Raw genomic sequence first — 24,277 nt, forward strand, 5'->3', positions numbered from 1 at the left:
CAACCAATAGGTGATGGCAGCTGTATCCCACAATGAAACAAAACTACTGCCAATGAAGGAAAGAGGCAAAATGATACAATTTTTCAACGATATATAGTTAGATGGAAAATTAGATTGTGAGTTATGGAAAGAGATGGCAAGTGAAGGGAAAGGAAAGAAATTGGCTGGTGAAGTATAATGTGCAGAATTGTGAGGTTATACATTTGAAACGAAAAAAAGGAGGGAGCAGAATTTTATTGAGATGGAGAATGACTACATTATGTTGCTGCACAGAGGAATCTGAGTGTCTGTAAAGTATAAATGAGTGCCCCTGATCTCAGTGTTCCCCACTGGCCACACTTGCTAATGTAGAAATGATGAAAGAAAATATTTAGTAAGGAATATAGATTTTAGACAAGAATGGTCCCGACCCGAAACGTTACCTATTCCTTTTCTCCAGGGATGCTGCCTGACTCGCTGAGTTACTCCAGCATTTTGTGTCTACCTTCGGTGTAAGCCAGCATCTGCAGTTCCTTCCTACACGGGATGGAAACCTAGTTCAGCTTTTCAAGGTTAATACTGCAGTCATTTGCATTGTTGACGTGGCTGTTGGCAGGCGAGTCCAGCACAGTTTGCGACGTGTTCGCACGTGAAGATCGGTCTTCGGGTGGGTCGCTGTCACTTTCATTTTTATCCAGCCCCAACTTCGACCTAAATGCCTTGCAGGATAAGAAGTAGATCACCGGATCCAAGCACGAATTAAGCGTTGCCAGAACAATGGTGGGCTCCTTGAAGTTGAGCAGCATCCTCCTCCAGTAACAATTGGGGATTACATTTATCTGACTCAATATGTAAGGAATCCTGACTATGTGATATGGGACAAAGCAAATTAGGAACACGACAAGCAGAATGAGAATGTTGTTTTTTGCCTTGACTTTCTTCTTGCTTGAACTCGAAGATGGGGACTTCTCCAGTCGCTTCAGGGTTTGAAAGTAGAAGAAGCAGAGAGCTATTAACACAAGGAGAAACAAGATTGTGCCACTAGTGTGAAGGGCTAGATGCCAGTATACTCCAAAACCTCCTCTAAATTCCAGGCAAGCTGTTTTCAAATTGGTCTTTACCTCCTTTTCCCCCTTCAGGAATACATAAGACAATCCAAGGGCAAAGAGTGTGCACCAGGTTCCTACAGAGAGAATTTTGGCAGATCGGAGTCTTTGGATAGAGTACGTATTGAGTGGTTTCACAATCTTGAGGTATCTGTTGCCAGCTATGTACCCGAGGAAGAGAATGCTCGAGTACATATTCAAATAGAAGATTGAAGCTATGAAACTACAGTAGAATTTCCTGAATGCGACAGAGAACATGACGTTCAGCTCTATGATCCTTATCGGCAGAGACAGAACGAGCAATGAATCGGCCACCACCAGATTTTTCAAATAAACGATGACGCTATTGCTGCTGGGAATGTGACAGAAGTATACGGTGAAAGCCAGGCAGTTGAGAATGGCTCCAGCTATACAAATGGTGGTGTATGCAATAAGCATAAATGATGGATAAACAGTGTAGGGTAGTAGGCAAGTGTTGTTGTGGGAGGTATTGGTCCATGTTGCACTCTCATTGCTTGCTATATAGTCGGCCATCAACACATCTAAATATTAAGACAGAATGATAGGTTAGTTTTAAGATATCTGCTCCATCCAAATGGCGGCACAGTTGGTAAAGCCGCTACCTCACAGCACCAGAGACCCTGGTTCCATCCCGACCTTGGGTATTGTCTGTGTGCGGAGTTTGCTCGTTCTCCCTGCGTCCGCGTGGATTTTCTACTGGCGCTCGGTTTCCTCGCACATCCCAAAGACGTGCGGGTTTGTAGGTTAATTGGCCCTCTGTAAATTGTCCCAAATTTGTAGAGGGTGCATGAGAGAGTGGGATAACATAGAACTTGTGTGAACAGGTGATCTATAGTCGGTGGGCCAAAGGTCTTGTTTACATGCTGTATTTCTAAACTATATCTGCAAGCTGTCTAAGTTATTGGAACTGGCCTAATTCTGAAACAGGTCCTTCAGCTGACTAAGTCCATGCGGCCAACTGTTCGTACTAGTTCTATGTTATCCCACTTTCACATCCACTCTCTACACACTAGAGGAAATTTACAGAGGGTCCATTAGCCTCCAAACCCGCACATCTTTGCCAACGTACAAACCCCAGACACAGACAGCACCCGTAGTCAGGATCCAACCTCGGTCTCTGCTGCTGGTGTGCAGCAACTATGGGGTGATTTCACGAAAGGTCACTGGATCATAAATCCTCACCCACGTGGACACAAAATTTAACTGGGGTACAAACGTCACTTACGGTACATGTTATTGATGCTGGAAACGCGTACTTTCACACCCGTTAAAAACTGCGAAAACGGTCTGAAATTCATTTCAAAACGCATTTATGGTTTACGATTATTTAAATGGTAAATGTAGCTTCAGAAGCATTTTCCTTTTGCATGTTAAAACCCACCTGAGAACCATGGAAGATTTTGCAATTTTAATGATGGATTTTTCACTTTTAAAACTTTTTATATAACAAATTAATAAAGATAAAACATCATGCCTTACTTTTGATGAAATGCACTGAGCAAACGCGATAATTCTCGATATTTTCTATCTTTATATCTCCACGGCCAATGTTTGCTAACCAGTTCCGCTGTTGTTGCCCCTTCAGCTCCGTCTTGTCTTTACCTTTGTTTTTTCTCTATCTTCTGGACTCTAAAGTAAGATAACTGTGCCGCACGATCACCCCGACTGGCACAGTTACTTACAGCTCAAAAACGGACTGTTTTCGCGGTTTTTAACCGGTGTGAAAGTACGCGTTTCTAGCATCAATAACATGTACCGGAAGTGACGTTTGTAGCCCAGTTAAATTTTGCGTCAACGTGGGTGAGGATCTATGATCCAGTGCCTTTCGTGAAATCACCCTATACCATCTATACCACCTGTAAAGTGCCTCATAGCCATATTGGAATCTTATGGTACGATTGAACTGAACGTTTAGATAGTAAAGTTCATGGTCCTGGAGAAACAAAATGGTTTTGCGGGTGTGGAATGATGGAACTTGGAGAAGCTTGGTTGTGGTGTTAACACTGTTTTATATCTTAAGAGAGTTAACGAGTTGTAGATTTCAGGTGTCACGCTTTAACTCATAAATGTTTTTGATTATTGTTTCCCTCTTTACTAACACTAAGGGGTAATTCACAATAGAAATGGCATAGAACAATACTGCACAGAACAGGCCCTTCGGCCCATTGTGTCTGTGCCAACTAAACTAATCCTGTCTGCCTGCATCTGGTCTATATCTGTTCATTCACTGCCTGGGCATGTGCCTATCTAAACAACTCTTAAATGCTGTTGCTTCTGTTTCTACCGCTTCCTCCAGCAGCACATTCCAGGCATCAAGCACTCTCAATATGTAAAATAAATTGCATCATAAATCTTCTTGGAATTTTTGCCCTCTTACCTTAGAAACTTCACCCTTTAGTATTTAATGATTCCACCATGGGTAAAAGAGTCTGGCTATCTACCTTATCTATGCCTCTCATAATTTTATACACATCTATCACGTTGTCCCTTAGCCTTCTATGCTCCAGAGAAGAAAATCCAAGTTTATCCAACCTGTCCTTATTGCTAATACTCTCTCATCCAAGTTATCTTGCACTAAACGTTATTCCCTTTATTCTGTCTCTATACACTGTGGGTGACTTGATTGTAAACCTGTATAGTCTTTCTGCTGACTGGTCAGCAAGCTACTAGAAAAGCCCCTTCACTGTACCTCAGTTCAAGTGACAGTAAACTAAACTAAATGAACTTTGTCAAAGCCTCCACACCCTTCCTGAAACGCGGTGACCAGAATTAGACACAATACTCTGAATGAGGCTTAAACAAAGTTTTATACAGCTGTAACAAGACTTGGTGACTTTTATACCAACACCTGAAAGATGAAGATATACATGCTATATGCCACTTTTACCACTCTATCTACTTGTGTTGCTAATTTCAGAGGGCTATTAGTTTGCAAGATCCCTTTGTACATTGTCCTTCTGTGTCCTGTTATTTACTGTACACTTCGTGCATTTAACCGTTCACAGTTCAGCTACTACTTATCTGCATTAAACTCCATCTGCCATTTCCATGCACACATTTTTAACTGATCTATATCCCACAGAATCCTTTGACAACCTTCCCCACTATTCATAACTCCACCAGTTTTGGGGCATCTGCAAACATACTAAGCAGCCCACCTACATATTAGTTTAGTTTGGAGATACAGGGTGGAAACAAACCTGCGCTAACGAACGATTACCCATACACTAGTTCTATGTTATCCAGGTTTTGCATCCTACACACTAGGGGCAATTTTACAGAAGCCAATGAACCTACAAACCTGCACGTCTTTGGGATGTGGGAGGAAACCCGTGCAGCTGGAGACAATTCACGCGGTCACGGGGAGAACGTACAAATCCATACACACAACACTCACAGTCAGGATAGACCCCACATCTCTGGCACTGTGAGGCAGTAACTCATCAACTAAACCACTCTATCAACAGCTGGAGATCGGTCCTGAACTACCATCTACCTCATTGGAGACCCTCGTAAAATTGCAGACCCTGTGTAAAAAGAACATTGCTCTGCACATCTCCTTAAAGCTTTTCCCCTCTCATCCCGAGTCGCACCCCAGACATTTCCTCTTCTCCATTCTTCCATCAATCAAGAGGTGCAGAAGTGTGAAAATACTCACATCCAGAGTCACGAACAGTTTCTTCCCAGCTGTGATCCGGGCAACCAAAGCATCTTACCAACAACTAGTGAGCGGAGCTAAGCTACTGTCCACCTCATTGGTGACCCTTGGACCTTCTTTGATTGGTCTTTACTGGACTTTATCTTGTACTAAATGTTATTCACATTATTCCCTTTATCGTGTATCTGTACACTGCGGTTGGCTCGATTGTAATCACGTTTCGTCTAACCGCTGACTGGTGAGCATGCAACAAAAGCTTTACAATAAACTAAACTAAACTAAACTAAACTAATCACCCACCTGAATTAGAAGTTTTGTTGTGGTTGCGATGGTCCACCAGTGGGTCGGACGGAGTCCCGTGGAGTGAGAAGCAGCAACGCTGAGCGGAATACAATTGTGCAGGGCAAGGGCCTTTTAAAGTTCTCATGACGATGATGATGATTGTCAATTCAGCAGTTTGTCAAACCAGAATTAAGTAGAAAGGAAGTAAATGGTGCAATGAAGCAATTTAGTTCAGCTGGCCCTGAGTTCATTACAACATTGGGAGTTAAAACACACACACAAAAGGAAATGGACCAATTTGGAAAACTTATGTGATTTCTGTTGATTTTTTTGATCACTTCTATGTTTTAAACATTGTAGGGTAATGAAGATATAGTTGTTTGGATATATTGCAATGTGCTATTATAGAAACAAGGAACTGAGAATGTGGGTTTACACAAAGCTTGGGTAGCCCACAACACAACAGTATTAACATTGAATTCTCTAACTATATGTTTCCCCCCCCCCCCCCCCCAACAGCCCCTTACCTCTCTTCCCCTGTGCCCCACCTGGACACACACCTATTTATCCCCTCGCCTTCTCCTCTGGCATTCCTTCCTCTGGCTTCACAATTTGCAACCCCTCACCTATGTCCACCTATGACCTGCCATGCATTGTCCTGTCTCTTCTCTCTCCCTGTTTCTCCAGTCCCCCAATTAGTCAGAAGAAGGGTCTCGACCCGAAAAATCACTTATCCATGTTCTCCAGAGATGCTGCCTGACCTGCAGAGTAACTCCAGCACTTTGTGTCCTTTTTTTTGGAATGTGTAAGGCCCCAGACAAGTTTCATTTAATTTTCTGTGAGTAAGTAAGTAAGTAAGTTTATTTGCCAAGTATTCACATACAAGGAATTTGCCTTGGTGCTCTGCCCACAAGTAACAATATGATATACAGTGACAGTTACAAATGACTCAGAAAACACTAAAAATTTATAATAATAAAACATTAATGATAAAACACCATTGATCAAGTATGTGAAACCAACAAAATACCAGATCAAAGGGAGGCTACAGATTTTTGGCTGTTGAGTAGAGCAACAACTCGTGGATTAAATACTGTTTTTATGTCTGGCTGTGGCAGCTTTGACAGTCCAGAGTTGCCTTCCAGAGGGAAGTGATTCAAAGAGTTTGTGGCCAGGGTGAGAGGAGTCAGAGATGATCTTGCCCGCTCGCTTCCTGGCCCTTGCAGTGTGCAGTTCATCAATGGAGGGAAGGTTGCAGCCAATAATCTTCTCTGCTGATCGGACGATTCGTTGCAGCCTCCAGGTGTCGTGCTTTGTAGCTGAGCCAAACCAGACCATGATGGAGATGGTGAGAACAGACTCTACGATGGCCGTTTAGAATTGGGCCATCATTGCCTGAGGCACATTGTGCTTCCTCAGCTGCCGTAGGAAGTACATCCTCTGTCGTGCCCTTTTGACTGTGGAGTCGATGGTAGCCCCCCTCTTAAGGTCCTTGGAGATGATGGTTCCCAGGAACTTAAAAGACTCCACAGATGTGACTGTAAAGAAATAGGTGCAAGACCAATCGAGACATGGAGGTGGGTTGGGGAGAAAAGGGAAGGATGAGTTACGATCATTTGGAATGGCAGGGATTGATCAGTGGTAATCAACAAGGCTTTGTACGGGGAAATCCTGCATCATTAATTGATTGATATTTTTGAGGAGGTCACTAAAGAGGGTTGATGGTTGATGTGCGCTATATGGACTTCAACAAGGTATTTGACTAGGTTTTGCATTGTAGGCTGGGCCATAAGGTTAAGGAGACTGAGGGAGATCTTATTGAGGTGTGTAAAATCATGAGAGGCATAGATCGGGTAAATCATGTATTTTTTTTCCAGGATCGGGGGAATCGAGATCTAGATGGTTTAAGGTGAAATGGGAAAGATTTAATGGAAACCTGAGAGGCAACATTTTCACATAGAGGTTGGTGTGTTTATGGAACAAACTATCAGAGGAAGTTGTTCAGACACGTACAATAATAAAACTCAAAAGACCTTTGGATATGGGATCAACATGTCCAATGAGTTTGGATGGGAACATAGATAGGAAATCATTAGAGGAATGTGGGTGTTGACATATATGAAAATATGCTCTCAATTGTAAAGAAGTTAATCTTAATGTTTTATTGTTACTCAGACAATCTTGGTGCAGGTGGTGAATGACTGACAATGATAGCAGCCAATAGTAACTGACAATGATAACAGCCAAAGAGAGGTGCTGTTATTGACAGCCAATGAGAGGTACTGTAATTGATGTGTGAGCAAGTGTGTAAATAAAGTTTCTCTTCCAGTTTGAACAAGATGGATGCCCCACTGTGTTTTTTACTGCTCTGAATTATCTTCGGTCTAGCACTGGGTAGGCTGCAAGAATCGCTGCACAATGCACCTCTGCCAACAGGTTATGGGCCCAGCTTTACCCAGCTTTACCTAGAGTTACCCAGAGGTACCCAGAGACAGTTACCCAGGGATTTACCACCGAGAGAAACGTCCGGTGAGAGTTAACTTGCTAAGCTAGCACCATGAGTAGACGGAGCACCCAGTCGAGTAGCCGCTGGTCTCGGCTAGTTTTTGACGGAGATGAAAAGAACTATGAGCTGTGGGAGACGAAATTTTTGGGCCATCTTCGGTTGCAAGGGCTAAAGGATACTATCTTGGAAGAGCCTACCGACAATGAAGAAGGAGACAAGGCCAAAAATTCAGAGGCATATGCTGAGCTAATCCAGTTTCTGGATGACAAGAGTTTGTCGCTGGTAATGCGAGAAGCAGCAGACGATGGGCGGAAAGCGCTAACTATTTTGAGAGATTATTATGCGGGTAAGGGAAAGCCACGTGTAATAAGTCTGTATACAGAACTGACTTTACTTCAAAAGTTGAGCAGCGAGAGTGTAACTGAATATGTTATAAGGGCAGAGACAGCCATCACAGCATTGAGAAACGCTGGTGAGGTATTGAGTGACGGACTGTTAATTGCAATGATTCTGAAGGGACTGCCTGAATCTTTCAAACCATTTGCTATCCATGTCACGCAAAGTGAGCAGGCAATGCCTTTTGCGAATTTAAAACTAAACTATTTTGAGAGATTGAAGATACTGAAAGATGCGTGGACGAAGCCGTGTGCAACCGAGTGTGTTAAAACCCGAACGACAAGTAAAACGGAGTCTGTATGTCCAGAACTGGAAAACTTTTTCACTCAAAAGTGTGAGCAGCGAGAACATACGCTTACTTGGTAACCTGAATATGTTATAAGGGCAGAGACAGCCATCACAGCATTGAGAAACGCTGGTGAGGTATTGAGTGACGGACTGTTAATTGCAATGATTCTGAAGGGACTGCCTGAATCTTTCAAACCATTTGCTATCCATGTCACGCAAAGTGAGCAGGCAATGCCTTTTGCCGAATTTAAAACTAAACTACGGAGCTATGAAGATACTGAAAAGATGCGTGCAGCAGCATCCGACGACAATGTCATGAAGGCACGTGTGCAACCGAGTGTTAAACCCGACACGACAAGTACAAGTGCGGAGAGAGCGGACATTGTGTGCTTCAGGTGTGGCCTAAAAGGACATAAAGCCAGAGCATGTCAACGCAAGCAGTGGTGTAGTCACTGTAAAAGCACCGCACATCGGGACGCAACCTGCAGACGGAAACAGCGGCGGGACGACGCACGACAAGTTTCCGAGGAGACTAACAAGGAATATGCATTCCTGGTGAGTGAAAGGGACGCGAAGATCCAGTCAGAGCGTGGAGTCGAGTTGAAAGGGCTGATGGTCGATACGGGGGCAACTTCGCATATCATCACTGATATAGCAAGGTTCAAGAAGTTCGACGATATGTTCCAGTCCGAGACACACTGCGTGGAGTTGGCTGACGGCACAAGGTGTGATGGAGTCGCGGAGCGCAGAGGAGACGCGGAGGTTTGCTTGGTCGACAGCCAAGGGCGTCGCCACAACACAACACTGAGGCAGGCGTTGTACATCCCCTCATACCCGCAGGACATCTTCTCTGTAAAAGCAGCTACTTCCAGCGGAGCAACCGTAATCTTCAGGGACGGGGAAGACGTCCTACAACACAAGGACGGTACAAAATTCCACATTCATGAGTACAACAGACTGTACTATTTGCACACGGTAAACGTTGAATGTGATGACCAATGTAAGAGCAGTTATGATATGCAGACATGGCATGAGATTCTAGGGCACTGTAATTATGAAGATATTAAAAAATTACAGAATGTTGTTGAAGGTATGGCAATTAAGGGCAAAACAGACAAACCTGCTCTACACTGTGAAGTGTGTACTCAGGGAAAGTTTATCCAAACTAGGAACAGGGACCCTGATGTAAGAGCCAAAGCAGCTTTGAAGTTGGTACACACAGATTTAGCGGGACCGATAGACCCAGAGTCCAGAGAGGGGTACAGGTTTGCGCTATCATTCACTGATGATTATTCCAGTGCAGTGTTTGTGTACTTTCTAAAGAATAAGAGTGACACAGTGCAAGCCACCGAGAAGTTTCTTGCTGACACAGCCCCATACGGGAAGATTAAATGTATGAGGTCTGACAATGGTACTGAATTCATGGGAAAGAATTACCAGGCACTACTCAGCAGAAATTGCATTAGACATGAGACCTCAGCGCCATACTCACCACACCAGAATGGTACTGCTGAGCGAAATTGGCGCACCCTGTTTGACATGGCCAGGTGTATGCTAATAGAGAGTGAGTTACCTAAACAGTTTTGGACCTATGCAGTGCAGACAGCAGCTGTAGTGAGGAACAGATGCTTTAACAAGCGCACAAAGCAGACGCCTTACTTGATGCTGACAAGAAAACGGCCCAACCTGTCTAGGATGCAAAAGTTTGGGTCTGAGTGTTATGTCTATAAACAGGACAAGAGAAAACTGGACTCAAAGTGTGAGAAGGGAATCTTTGTCGGGTACGACAAGAATAGCCCAGCTTACATGGTTTACTATCCTGACAATGGGAAAGTAAAGAAGCACAGACTGGTGAAGTTTGTGACCAAAACAATTATAGAGAGGCAGACACAGACTGACATGACCCCCAGTGATGATGACTTTGAGGTGCAGAATAGGGCCAGTAGGATGAGAAAAAATACTGATGAGAGTCCAGGACATACTAAGGGCCAAGATCCAGTAACTAGGCCTGAGGTGAATAGCCAAGCACAGCCAGGTGAAAACAAGCATGAGCCTGCACGTTACCCTTCTAGATTGAGGAAGAAACCAGGTTACTCAAGTGAATATGTAACTGGCAAGGCGAGTGATGATGATGTAATGATTAACATAGATTATTGCTACAGATTGATGTGTAACATCCCCCTAACATTCAGGGAAGCTGTAACCTCAACTAACTCAAAGGAATGGGTTAACGCAATGCATGAGGAAATGCAGTCGCTAAGAGAAAATGACACATTTACCCTAACCAACTTGCCTGAGGGTAAGAAAGCAGTGGGGGGTAGATGGGTATATGCAAGCAAGAACGATGAGAATGGATCTGATAAATACAAGGCACGGTATGTAGCCAAAGGATACAGTCAAATATTGGGTGTAGACTATGAGGAGACATTTTCTCCTACTGCTAACCTGACCAGTATCAGAGTGATGATGCAAAAAGCAGCACAGGAAAACCTGATTTTACATCAGATGGATGTCAAAACTGCCTACCTACATGCACCAATAGATTGCGAGATTTCATGGAAAACCAAAAAGCAGCCCACCGTTGCACTGTCAACTTGTGAGGCTGAGTATATGGCGTTAGCCGCAACACTACAAGAGTGTATGTACCTAGTACAACTACTAGAAGGTATTGATGGACATCAGTACCCAACACCCAAGGTTTATGAGGATAACCAGGGTACAATTGCGTTAGCAAAGAATCCTGTAAGTAGACAGAGGTGTAAGCATGTGGACATAAAATATCACTTTGTGAGGTCCACTGTGAATCATGGCAAAATAAGTTTGGAGTATTGCCCAACAGACCAGATGGTAGCAGATGTGATGACAAAACCTGCAACAAAATTTAAGTTGATGGAGTTTGCAAAGTTTATGTTTGGAGAGTAACCATGTATGTAAAAGTCTACATGATGTAAAGTAGAAAATCTTAGGATGTTTTTATTTTGAGTTAAGATAACAATGCGAGAGCAAGTGGGGGTGTTGACATATATGAAAATATGCTCTCAATTGTAAAGAAGTTAATCTTAATGTTGTATTGTTACTCAGACAATCTTGGTGCAGGTGGTGAATGACTGACAATGATAGCAGCCAATAGTAACTGACAATGATAACAGCCAAAGAGAGGTGCTGTTATTGACAGCCAATGAGAGGTACTGTAATTGATGTGTGAGCAAGTGTGTAAAATAAAGTTTCTCTTCCAGTTTGAACAAGATGGATGCCCCACTGTGTTTTTTACTGCTCTGAATTATCTTCGGTCTAGCACTGGGTAGGCTGCAAAAATCGCTGCACAATGCACCTCTGCCAACAGTGGGCCAAATGCAGGCTAATGGGACTGGCATAGATGGGGTATCTTGCGTGACATGGATGGGTTGGGCTGAATGGCCTGTTTCTGTGCTGTATGACTCCACGGCTATTTCAATGTTGTGTCTGGTGCTGTTGGAGGTTGCTGCAGCATTTATCGCTGGGACCTAACTAGTACTTGTGTGTCTCCCAGTGTTTGTACTCAGGAGCTTCCAAACGGCTTCTGCACCACAAGACATGGTGACTGAAGACAAAGAGAAGCCACCAATCTTCATGCAAAGTCCCACAAACCATAAATAAATTAATCAAATGTAGACACAAGAAACTGTGATTAAGCTGCCAACATAAAAAAAAACATGGGCCGTTGAAAGTCAAGAAAAAGTATAATTTCTTTTGGAGGTGAAGGAATGATGAATTTGCAACGTTTGCTTCAGCTTTCACATAAGAACATGAAACTGGGAATAAACGGGTGCAATTACTTCATCTGCGGAAAAGAATCTAATTGAAAAGTTTAATTTTACCAAGGCATGACATCATAAAACGGAAGTCTTCTGTGCTATATCAGGTCACGGTATTGTGATGTGTGTGTGGGGAGAAGAGTATTTAGATCAAAGTAAAATAAAAATATTGTGAATTGGAAGCTATTTTTCCTACAGCACATTTGTGTTCAGTTTTGGTCACCCTGAAATAGGAAAGAACTGGTTAAGCTGGAAAGATTTGGAAAGCGTGCAGAGAAGATTTTCAAGGACGTTTCTTGGGCTTGTGGGCCTGAGCTACAGATTGGGCAGGCTCAGACTTTACTCCTTGGAGCACAGGAGGATGAGGTTGATCATATAGCTGTGTATATGATCATGCGAGGAGTAGGTTGAGTAGATGCACCAAATCTTTTACCCAGATGGGGAATTAAGAATCAGGGGACAGAGGTTTAAGGTGAGAGGGGAGTTTTTTAAGAGGAACCAGAGGGGCAGCTTTTTCCACACAGAGGGTGGAACAAGCTGACAGATGAGATATTTGAAGCTGTTACTATAACAACATTTAAAAAATATTTGGACAGGTACATGGATAGGAAATATTAAGAGGGATATGGGCCAAATACAGGTAGGTGGGACTGGTGTAGAGGGGGCATCTTGTTGGCATGGGCGAGATGGGCCGAATGGCCTGTTTTCATGATGTATGACTGTGATTCTAGTGTTTGGCAGGTTGAGAGGAAACCTACCAGGAGTAATTGATATCATGAAAGCATTTGATGGAATAAATGGAGGAAATATTGGTTATTAATGATGAGTTAGAGTACAGGAAGGAAATCCGTAATCTAGTTGAGTGGTGCCAGAAGAACAACCTAGCTCTCAACTTTAACAAGACTAAGGAGCTGATTGTTAACTTCAGCTGAGGGACCAGGCACCTATCTTCATTGGCGGGCCAGCATCGGAAAAGTCACAGCTTCTAGGTCCGCAGCATTCGCATCTCCGAATCTCTGTCCTGGGCCCTGCTGTTACAATGACAACTCTCTACTGCCTCTACATCCATCCTTGAGGAGACTTGGCATGTTGCCGAATCTCTATTGGACTTTTGCAGGTCTGCGTGTGACACGATAGCGCAGCGGTAGAGTTGCTGCCTTACTGAGCCAGAGACTTTGGTTTGATCCTGACTATGGGTGTCATAGTCATAGAGTGATACTGTGTAGAAAAATGCCCTTTGGCCAAACTTGCCCACACTGGCACCTGCCTGCGCTTGGTCCATATCCCTCCAAACCTGCCCAATCCATGTATCTGTCTAACTGTTTCTTAAATGTTGGGATGGCCCCAACCTCAAGTACCTCCTCTGGCAGCTTGTTCCACCCTTTGTGTGAAAAAGTTACCCCTCAGATTCCTATTAAATTTTTTCAGGTTCCCTTTCATCTGGGGCTCGATTAAGGCCGCCTACAAAGTATCTACGTTCTCGGGATTTTGCTGGGTTTTCTCTGGGTGCTCCGGTTTCCTCCCACGCTCTAAAGACTTACAATTTTGCAGGCTAATTGGCTTTGGTAAAATTGTAAATTGTCCCTAGTGCATGTAGGATAGTGTAAATGTGCAGGGATCGCTAGTCGACGTGGGCTTGGTGGGCTGAAGGGCCTGTTTCCGCGCTGTATCTCTAAACTAAACTAAAGATATATGATGGAGGGAATATTGATTGGTTTGATGGTTAGATATGGAAATATGCAAAAATAATTTCACTGTGCTGTTGCACTTGTGACAAATGAAGCAACATTGAACCATCGTTTGTTCAAACACGAAGAATGAACGAGACTGCTGAAAGTGGTAGACAACGCTTGATACATCATGGGAATTAACTTCCCAATGGTTATCGGGATCTACAGGAAGCTTTGCCTCAAGAAAGATGGCACATTAGCGCAGCTGTTAGAGCTGCTACCTCACACCGGCTGAGACATGGGTTCAATCCTGACATCGGGTGCTGTCTTGTGGAGTTTGCACGTTCTCTCTGTGACCAAGTGGGTTTTCTCCGGGTACTCTGGTTTCTTCCCACATTCCAAAGATGTATAAGTTTGTAAGTTAATTAGCTCGGTAAATGTAAGTTTTCCCTAGTGTGTAGGATAGTGCTAGTGTACAGGGTGGTTGCTGTTTGGCATGGAAAAGGTCCCGTTCTCACGGTGTATCTCTAAAGTCTAAATTAATGAAGCTGGCACTATCTGTGGGGTAAATCTGAGGAGTTTTCATACTGTTGGGAGAAAAATGACTGAAATTGTTAAAACATGTAAGTAGAAAGTACATTGTCTTTTTGCATTTTGTTATTGTGGAAACGGAATATTGAAGTTTGCGTAAAACACAAAGTACTGGAGTAACAGCAGATCAGGCAGTGTCTGAAGAGGGAATGGACAGATAACTTTTTTAGGAAGTGGCAGTTCGGCAGGTAGAAGAAAAAGTTTTTATCTATAATGGGCATTTCTCAAATGGGCATTTCTCAATCTCAATCATTCCACGGTGTTTTACGCCTCTACAAGTTTCTTTGTGGTGTGGTACTGCTGTAAAATAGGAAAAGAGGCAACCAATTTGGGACCTTAATACTTCCTCAAGCAACAATATGATAGTGTAGAAACAAAGAACTGCAGATGAGACACAAAGTGCTGGTCATGCAGCATCTGTGGAGAACATGTATTGGTGACGTTTTGGGTTGAGAAAGAGCAGCAGGCCTGACCCCTGCTCATCCCCCGTGAATGGGAGAGGAGAGCGGAGGGAGGTGGCGACGGACACGAGCAAGGGGCGGTGAGTGAGTGAACCATGGTCTTACCTTCCACGCCCTCAAGGTCGGCTGTGGGAGTCACCCCTGGGGCACATGGGCTGAAGGATGCCGGGCGAGGAGAGGGACGACGGTTCACTGGACGATCCAGACGGAGATGACGGCTGGAGGCCCTGCAGCAGCCTGGGGCTCGGCTGGATCGGGCAACGCTCCAGATGTCCGAGCACACGAACTGGACTGGGCTTTGAAATGGCGCTAAAACCTGGATTATCTTGCACAGGGTCTATTTCTATACTCTTTGGACTAATTAGGGATTGTTCTTCAGTATGGAGATACATTACTGAACAATATGCAAAAAAATAAGTTCACTGTATGTGTGTATGTGTGATAATAAAGCACCATCGATCATTCAGGGGACACGAAACATCACCTCTCCATGCCCTACAGAGATGCTGCCTGACCTGCTGAGTGAATCTCTGTGTGTCTTGTGTGGGGGGGGGGTGGGGGGGGGGGGGGGGGGGGGGTGGGGGGGGGTGGGGGGGGGGGGGGGGGGGGGGGGGTGGGGGGGGGTTGGGGGGGGGGGGGGGGGGGGGGGTTTATTGGGGGGGGAAACCGCTTCGGTCACCTCCTCCACAGAGAATGGACTTTTTCCATGTCGCCTCCCCGGTGCCCTAACACAGAGGATCAGTGCGGCCTTTCCCGAAGACGCGCCTGGGGCTTCAGCCCCGGGTGCAGCGTGGACTCTCGTCGCAGAGCGGGTGTGCCCTCGCCGGGGCTCGCCAGAGGGGAGCGCTCCGTTCGCTGGCCCGCGGCAGCCTGAAGCCGCCGTCTGGGGTGCTCCAGCTGGCGCGACGTCCGCAGCCTGGGATCCCTCGTTGGGGACCCGGGAGAAGAAGATCTCCGAATGCCGGCCCGCGACCTACTTCTACCGCGGGCGTGGAGGGGACTTACCATCAGGAGCAGGGTCCCTCGCCGGGGGGATCCCTGGAGGGGAGCTTCGACCGCCGGCCCTGCCGTATCCAGTGCTTCTGGCTGTGGCGCAGCGGGGACTTTAAATCTTCGACCGCTGGCCTGCGGCCTACACGAACCTGAAGCCGCAGTCTCCTGTAGGGAAGCACCAATTCAGGTCTTACCCGGACTTTTACCTTGTCTACTCATCTGGTCGCCTGCAGCGGCGGCTGCGGAGGGTTGAGGTCCCGACCACGGGGGAAAATGGAGGAGGACTGATCAAATTTTGTGCCTTCCAACACAGTGATGAATGCTGTGGTGGATGTTTGTGTTACATTTTTATTGTGTTTTTGTGTGTTCTTCTCATTGTACCGCTGCTGGCAAATTTATTTCACTTGCACTTTACGTGCAATGTGACGAATAAAACTGATTAATTGATTGATTGACTCCAGCACTTTGTGTCCAACAATCTAATAGTGTTGGTTGAGGGATCAATAATCCCGAGTGCCTTGATCCCTGCCCATCTTCCAAATGGTATTGTGAGACGGTGGATGTGGATGCTATTTACTTCCGCATCCACAAGATGGCATCTTTCACTCTGTCGGAGTTAATCTGTAACACCAGATTGCAGCCTCGATTTTTATCTTGTTTCTGGAATGGCTCAACTCAATGTTTTAAGTATGACAGTGTTGTCAACTGAATCATAATTGACAACAGGATAAAGATGAAATAGAAGGAATTAAAGGAAAAGTTAATCAGATATATGGGGCAGTGCAGAATATAAGTGATCCAGGTTGCTAATCATTTTAACTCCCCTTCCCCTTCCCATGCCTACACTGGCCTTTCTGCTGTGGGCCGCCTCCACTGCCAGAGTGAGGCCACACTCAAACTGGAGGATCAACACATCATATTCTGCTTGGGTAGCTCACAACCCAATGGTATGAATATTGAATTCTCCAATTTTAGGTAACTACTAAACCCTCCCCCTCATCCTTCTCTCCCCCACCCCCCCTCATAACCCTCCCACCTACCCTCTCGCCTGTACTCCACCTGCACTCACACCAATGTCTCCCCTCCCCTCCCACCTACATTCCTTCTTCCAGCTTCACAATTCGCAACTCTTCATTCCATTTGTCTGGTTGACTTCATTCCAGTTCCCTTCCTCAAGAAAGAACATGGTAGCATTGAAGCTAGTCCACAAGAGATCCAGAAGTCTAATTATTGAGAACATTGTCATATCCATTGAGGCTGGAAAGGTTAAGTGTGTTTTAAGGAGTTTTGAAGAATGAGGGATAATCTTATTGAAACAAAGACCATAATAGATCTTGCGTGGATAGATAGTGAGATGTTTTCCGTGGAAGAACCTAAAGTTAGTCATTTAAAACCAAGGGAACACAGGGCTTGATGGGCTGAATGGTCTATTCATGCTCCAATTTGCTCCTGTTCTGATCTTCACTTATTTCTCCCTTCCCCTTCCAGAAAAGGGAACTGTATCTGTGCACATTATTCTAGCTGACACCTCCCTGTACAGATCCACCACCGATTTTCCAGCAACTAGTGATCTTCCCCCACCCCCGTTTAATCCATACAAAATCCCTCCACCTGGATGTCCCCTTGAAAATATGGCACCTATGCTGGGTGAAGCGGCCGATCTCCATCCCATTGGGATTTGCCCCCTGTGATATGGGCTCTGGAGCTTTGGCCCAGTCGGAGCCAGCAGATCCGTTCCCAGAGCCGACTACCGAGGCCGACTTTGCGGGCCGGTATCTTGTTCCTCCAAGTCCATGGTCCATCAAAATGGATAATCCAGAAAGGCTCTGGAACCAAGGACGCTGGAAAAATCTGTAATGCACCTGTATAATTATAACAAAAGTTACCTGTTTCAGAACACCAACCACATTTCATGTAATATTTGTCTTTTATTTCCTTGTGTTCTACAGGGTTTGTGGATCACAGTTACCTTGTAGTTCTAATCTGTTTTCTGTTGTCTTGTAATAATTGGTAGATCAGCTGTTCATTTCAGAAGTCATGGAATTATACAGCATGAAAGCAAGCTCTTCGGCCCAACTGTTTCATGCTGGCCGAGGTGCCTTATCTGCTCTAGTCCCATTTCCTGAGTTTGACCCATATCGCACTAAACCCCTATACAATATATGCATCATCTACATCTTTGGAAATGTAATATGTAACTGACAATAGAATAAAAGGGAAATCAAAATTTACAAATGCATATCAACATGTTACTCAATCTGTCAAATGTCAAATTATTAAGACAATACAATACAATACAATACAAATTTATTATCATTTGAGCCCCAGTGAGACTCAAACAAAATGTTGTTTCCACAGCCATACAAACAAAGACACTGTCTTACAGACATACACATAATTAAATTACACATAAGACAACAAGCAAATGGGCAAAAAAAAATTGGTAGTTTATTTAAGACAAAATTAATTACACTGGAATGCCAGGGAAACCATAACTTTATTTTTCCAGTTATTGGGTTTAAAAAAAAAACACATTACTAAGTTGTTTATGAGCATTAAATTAACATTTATCTCAAATTTGTGAGCAAGAGCTGAGATAAGTTTTCTGACGTGGCTTAAAACGTTCTATTTATTTTTATTTTTATATATCTTCTTCACCTGATTGGAAAAATGACACAAAGGGCTGGAGTAGCTCATCGGGTTTGGCAGTGAAGGGTCCCGACCCAAAATGTCACCTGATTGAAAGTTTGGTAAGGGGTTATGTTGTTTGATTTGACCTATGACTGGCCAATTTGTGTATAGTCTCCCGTGTATATATATTTAATTGTTCCAGAGCAAACATGCAGAGTGATACAGCATGGAAAAGGCTCACTGAATCTAAATAATCCCATTTACACAAATCCTTTTACACTGAATCTACAGATTTCCATTTTACACTATATACTTTATTTATTGAATTTACTAAATGTATAAGATTTGATTTAAAATGTAATTTGACAAAATTTACAAAATTTTATTTCATTTTAATTTAAATTTACTAAATTTATAACATGTTATTAAAAATGTAAATGTACTAAATTTATTTAAAAAAATATAGTCATAAAATGTATTTTATTTTTAATTTAAATGTACTAAATTTACTATAATTGACTAAATTTAAATTTACACAATCCCATTTACACTGAATCTACAAGCTCCCATTTTATACGAATCCCATTTCATTCTCTCCACATTCCTTTCTACTCTCCAGGGATTCAAACTCTTACCTACACACCTAGGAAAATGCAACCATGCACTTCATAATTTTATATACCTCTATGTGATCATTCTTCAACCTCAAGGAAACCAGTCACAGCCTATGCAGTCTCTCCTTATAACTCAAACCTCTCCTTTTTAAATTCTTGGTTAGATCTTTTCTGCCCCCTTTGCAGAATTACATATAATATTCCAGGTGTGGTCTCACCAATGTCTAGTACACCATATAACCATATAGCCATATAAGAATGATCTCCTTACCTTTTTTTTTGTTTTTTATCTTTATGTCTTATTCTCTTTTTTCTATTTTCTTTTCCCCAACTTTCTTCACTCATTTGTCTTTTTTCTTTTTCTTCACACACTATATATCTCACATATTTCTATCCTTTTCTATCTAATTTATTTTTCTTATTCTCATCTTTCTTTATTATAACAAAAAAATAAGAAGCTGTACATAAAATGTATTATGAAAATATATATTAGGCACTTTGGTGCCATATGATTGTACTTACTTCTAATAAAATAAAATATTAAAAAAAAAAAAAAATAACCATACAACCATATAACAATTACAGCATGGAAACAGGCCAACTCGGCCCTTCTACTCCGTGCCGAACACTTATTCTCCCCTAGTCCCATCTACCTGCACTCAGACCATAACCCTCCATTCCTTTCCCGTCCATATACCTATCCAATTTATTTTTAAATGATAATTTCGAACCTGACTCCACCACTTCCACTGGAAGCTCATTCCACACAGCTACCACTCTCTGAGTAAAGAAGTTCCCCCTCATGTTACCCCTAAACGTCTGTCCCTTAATTCTCAAGTCATGTCCTCTTGTTTGAATCTTCCCTACTCTCAATGGGAAAAGCTTATCTATGTCAACTCTGTCTATCCCTCTCATCATTTTAAAGACCTCTATCAAGTCCCCCCTTAACCTGCTGCGCTCCAAAGAATAAAGACCTAACTTGTTGAACCTTCCTCTGTAATTTAGTTGCTGAAACCCAGGCAACATTCTAGTAAATCTCCTCTGTACTCTATCTATTTTGTTGACATCCTTCCTATAATTAGGCGACCAAAATTGTACACCATACTCCAGAATTGGCCTCACCAATGCCTTGTACAATTTTAACATTACATCCCAACTTCTATACTCAATACTCTGATTTATGAAGGCCAGCACACCAAAAGCTTTCTTTACCACCCTATCTACATGAGATTCCACTTTCAGGGAACTGTGCACAGTTATTCCTAGATCCCTCTGTTCAACTGCATTCCCCAACTCACTACCATTTACCATGGACGTCCTATTTTGATTTGTCCTGCCAAGATGTAGCACCTCACACTTATCAGTATTAAACTCCATCTGCCATCTTTCAGCCCTATGTCCTAATCCTGGTAGTCTATTACATATAATCCTGTGCATATTTTCCTTCTCACCCAACTCGTGAGCTGGTCTTTCAGTGGAAGACATTTTCCAAGATATGTTTGGTAGATTGACATTTGGAATGATCGTGGGTATAATGCAGGGTTTATCTCGAAACAAGGAGAGGTCAGAAATGTGATCTCCCTGTGACCATGTGGGGTTTCTCTGGTTTCCTCCCACACTCCAAAGATGTACAGGTTTGTAGGTGAATTGGCTTAGGTAAAAATTATAAATTGTCCCTAGTGTGCAGGAGAGTGTTGCTGCACAGCATGTTGCTGCACAGAGGGGTCTGAGTGTCTGTAAAGTACAAAGTTAGTTCCCCTGGTCTCAGTGTTACCCAGTGGCCACACTTGCTAATGTGTGGTCATGAAACTGCCATCAGTGTTTTTTTAATAATCTCTCAGCATTAGAACTGTAGATTATTGTAGAACGAGATTTTTATGCAGAAACAAACAACTGGAGTTGCTGGTTATCACACAAAAGGACACAAAGTGCTGAATTAACTCAGCGGGTCAGGCAGCATCTCTGGAGAACATGGAGAAGCGATGTTTTGAGTTCAGACCCCACTTCAGACTCGCCCACATCCTCGCTCATGCGATACGATTGGTCTGCCGACCGTCACAACACACAAGGTCCACAAAAACTTGAAATTAAAAGTGAAAAGTAAAGTACAAGCGACTGTTGGCTGACTGCCGTGTGCACAGTGCCTAAACTGAAAAAAAACAGAACCTCCCCCAGCCTCTGCCCCTGATGTCATCAACTTATGTGGAGGATCTCTACTCCCTTTAGCCTCCCTCCCTCCACCACCCTCCACCTGTGCCACCTTGTACAAGCGGAAGGCATTCGTCAATGTAAGTGTTAGCATTTACATTCAAAAAGAGACTTTAAATAAACAATGTTTATTTAAGATGTCTTTACTGTTGTTTTTTTTTGAGTACAGCAAAAAAATAATGGCAGTCATTAATGCACTATTTGTTGTTCGATGAAGACATATCTATCTTATATATATAAAACTCAAATCAGTCCGCCTGCCGCCGTACGGCGTCCGCCACGTTTCTTCCTTTGATGCTCCGCAACTCCGAAACCAGACGCAGAATCGCCGACGTCTTTTCCATTTCGGTAGAGATTTTGCTTTTCTTTCTAAGTATCCGCTCCTCATTACATTTCGTTGTGTTTAAGTACGCTTTTTTAATCAAATCCTACACCCCCCCCCCCCCCCCCCCCCCACCTCAATATTTCAAAAAGAAACTGGATTCTAACCCACACAAGCAGCTCCCTGTGAACGTTCCATCGTGTGATGTCACAATGCCCGATGCTCACAGATGGCCAATCGGAATGGATTCATTTACATATGCCTTTGCAGGAGCCACAGCCCCGGTGAACATTCCATCGTGTGATGTCACAATGCCCAATGCTCAAATACATTGTTGCCATAGAGAACGCTCAGCGATTATTCAAATTCTTCACTAACTGTCATTCTGTCAGAGTACGCTTTTTTGTGGCCAGGATGGTGTGGGTCTTTGATGATAAGGGGGAAATCCTTTAAAACCGAGATGAGAAGAACATTTTTCACACAGAGAGTGGTGAATCTCTGGAACTCTCTGCCACAGAGGGTAGTTGAGGCCAGTTCATTGGCTATATTTAAGAGGGAGTTAGATGTGGCCCTTGTGGCTAAGGGGATCAGGGGGTATGGAGAGAAGGCAGGTATGGGATACTGAGTTGGATGATCAGCCATGATCATATTGAATGGCGGTGCAGGCTCGAAGGGCCGAATGGCCTACTCCTGCACCTAATTTCTATGTTTCTATGTTTCTATCAGCCGTGATCATATTGAATGGAGAATGGTGCAGGCTCGAAGGGCCGAATGGCCTACTACTGCACTTAATTTCTGTTTCTATGTGTCCCTCTCCTCACCCCTCTCCCTCTGCCACCCATCTCTCTCTCCCCCGCCACCCATCTCTCTCTCTCCCACCCCCTTTCCATCTCTACCACCACCCCCTTCCCCCTACCCCTCTGTCCCTCTTCTACCCTCTCCCCCGCTACCCCTCTACCCCCCTCCTCTCCCCTCCCCCCCCCCTCTTCCACTTCTCTCCCACTCTCTCCTCCCCCCTCTCCTCACCCCCCTCCCATCCCTCTCTCCCCCCCCCCCCTTCCCTCTCTACCCCACCCCACCCCCTACCTTCTCTCCCCCCACACCCTTCCCCTATCCCTCTGTCCCTCTTCCATCACTCCCGCTACCCCCCTCTCCTCCTCCCCCCCCACTCTTTCCCCTCTTTCCCCCACCCCCCTCTCCCCATCCCACCCTGCCCCTCCCCTCCCTCCCCATCCCCCCTCCCCCAAAGCTCTCTCCCCATCCCTCACCCCCTACCCCGCTCTCCTTTCCCTCCCAAATCTATCCCGTTTCCTCCTCCCCCCTCCCCTCTTCTCACCCCCCCCCAAACGCCGTTGGGGAAACAGACCATAGAGGGAGTACAGAGAAGGTTCACCAGACTGATTCCTGGGATGTCAGGACTTTCAAATGAAGAAAGACTGGATAGACTTGGCTTGTACTCGCTAGATTTTAGAAGATTGAGGGGGGATCTTATAGAAACTTACAAAATTCTTAAGGGGTTGGACATGCTAGATGCAGGAAGATTGTTCCAGATGTTGGGGAAGTCCAGAACAGGGGGTCACAGTTTAAGGATAAGGGGGAAATCCTTTATGACCGAGATGAGAAAAACATTTTTCACACAGAGAGTGGTGAATCTCTGGAATTCTCTGCTACAGAAGGTAGTTGAGGCCAGTTCATTGGCTATATTCAAGAGGGAGTTAGATGTGGCCCTTGTGGCTAAAGGGATCAGGGGGTATGGAGAGAAGGCAGGTACAGGATACTGAGTTGGATGATCATCCTTGATCATATTGAATGGTGGTGCAGGCTCGAAGGGCCGAATGGCCTACTACTGCACTTAATTTCTATGTTTCCCTCTCCTCACCCCTCTCTCTCTCCTCACCCCTCTCTCTCACCCCTCTCCCTCTCTCTCCCTCCACCCCTCCTCCCCTCCCCCCCTCCCTCCCCCCCCCCCCTCCCCCACATCTCTCTCCCCATCCCCCTCTCTCCCCCCCCTACCCCGCTCTCCTTTCCCTCCCCCAAATCTGTCATGTTTCCTCCTCCTCCTCCTCTCTCCCCTCCCTCCCCTCTTCTCACCCACCCCCCCCCCCCCCCCCCCCCCCCACCTGTGAGTTTGGGGGGGTGGTTAATTTGAGTGTGATGCCGCAGCCCCTACTCCCCCCCCCCCCCCCCCCCCCAAACGCTGTTGGGGAAACAGACCCAACGGGTCTGCACTTGGTCTAGTATATATATAAAACTCAAATCAGTCCGCCTGCCGCCGTACGGCCCCCGCGTTTCTTCTTCCTTTGACGCTCCGCAACTCCGAAACCGGACGCAGAATCGCCGACGTCTTTTCCATTTCGGTAGAGATTTCGCTTTTCTTTCTAAGTATCCGCTCCTCATTACATTTCGTCGTGTTTCTAAGTACGCTTTTTTAATCAAAACCTACACCCCCACCACCTCAATATTTCAAAAAGAAACTGGTTTCCCATCCACACAAGCAGCTCCCTGTGAACGTTCCATCGTGTGATGTCACAATGCCCGATGCTCACAGATGGCCAATCGGAATGGATTCATTTACATATGCCTTTGCAGGAGCCACAGCCCCGGTGAACATTCCATCGTGTGATGTCACAATGCCCAATGCTCAAATACATTGTTGCCATAGAGAACGCTCAGCGATTATTCAAATTCTTCACTAACTGTCATTTCTGATTTGCTTGTGAAGTGAAAAGTCCTGAATTGCATTTGTCTGATGCAGGA

The 24,277-nt window shown here is 44.5% G+C and overlaps 2 protein-coding genes across 2 annotated transcripts in view; one reads left to right on the plus strand and one right to left on the minus strand.

Annotated features, from left to right (window-relative positions):
• Positions 1–24,277, plus strand: part of LOC129703370 (mediator of RNA polymerase II transcription subunit 12-like protein) — a 453,395-nt gene that overhangs the window by 132,752 nt on the left and 296,366 nt on the right. The window lies entirely within an intron of this gene.
• LOC129703360 (P2Y purinoceptor 14-like) lies at positions 527–5,270 on the minus strand. The gene is made up of 2 exons (XM_055645736.1): positions 5,065–5,270; positions 527–1,627 (listed from the first exon to the last, which is right to left on the minus strand). The coding sequence occupies exons 1-2, from the start codon at positions 5,189–5,191 to the stop codon at positions 534–536; spliced, it is 1,221 nt and encodes a 406-aa protein (XP_055501711.1). The 5' UTR covers positions 5,192–5,270; the 3' UTR covers positions 527–533.

Source organism: Leucoraja erinacea, chromosome 14, assembly GCF_028641065.1.
Source record: "Leucoraja erinacea ecotype New England chromosome 14, Leri_hhj_1, whole genome shotgun sequence".
Lineage (NCBI taxonomy): Eukaryota > Metazoa > Chordata > Chondrichthyes > Rajiformes > Rajidae > Leucoraja > Leucoraja erinaceus.

Bases quoted from the DNA above. Each gene is read 5' to 3' on its own strand.
- LOC129703360 (XM_055645736.1), bottom strand. From the start codon at position 5,191: ATGAGAACTTTAAAAGGCCCTTGCCCTGCACAATTGTATTCCGCTCAG. The intron at 1,628-5,064 runs GTGGGTGATTAG...CTTAATATTTAG, and splicing joins CAACAAAACTTCTAATTCAG to ATGTGTTGATGGCCGACTAT.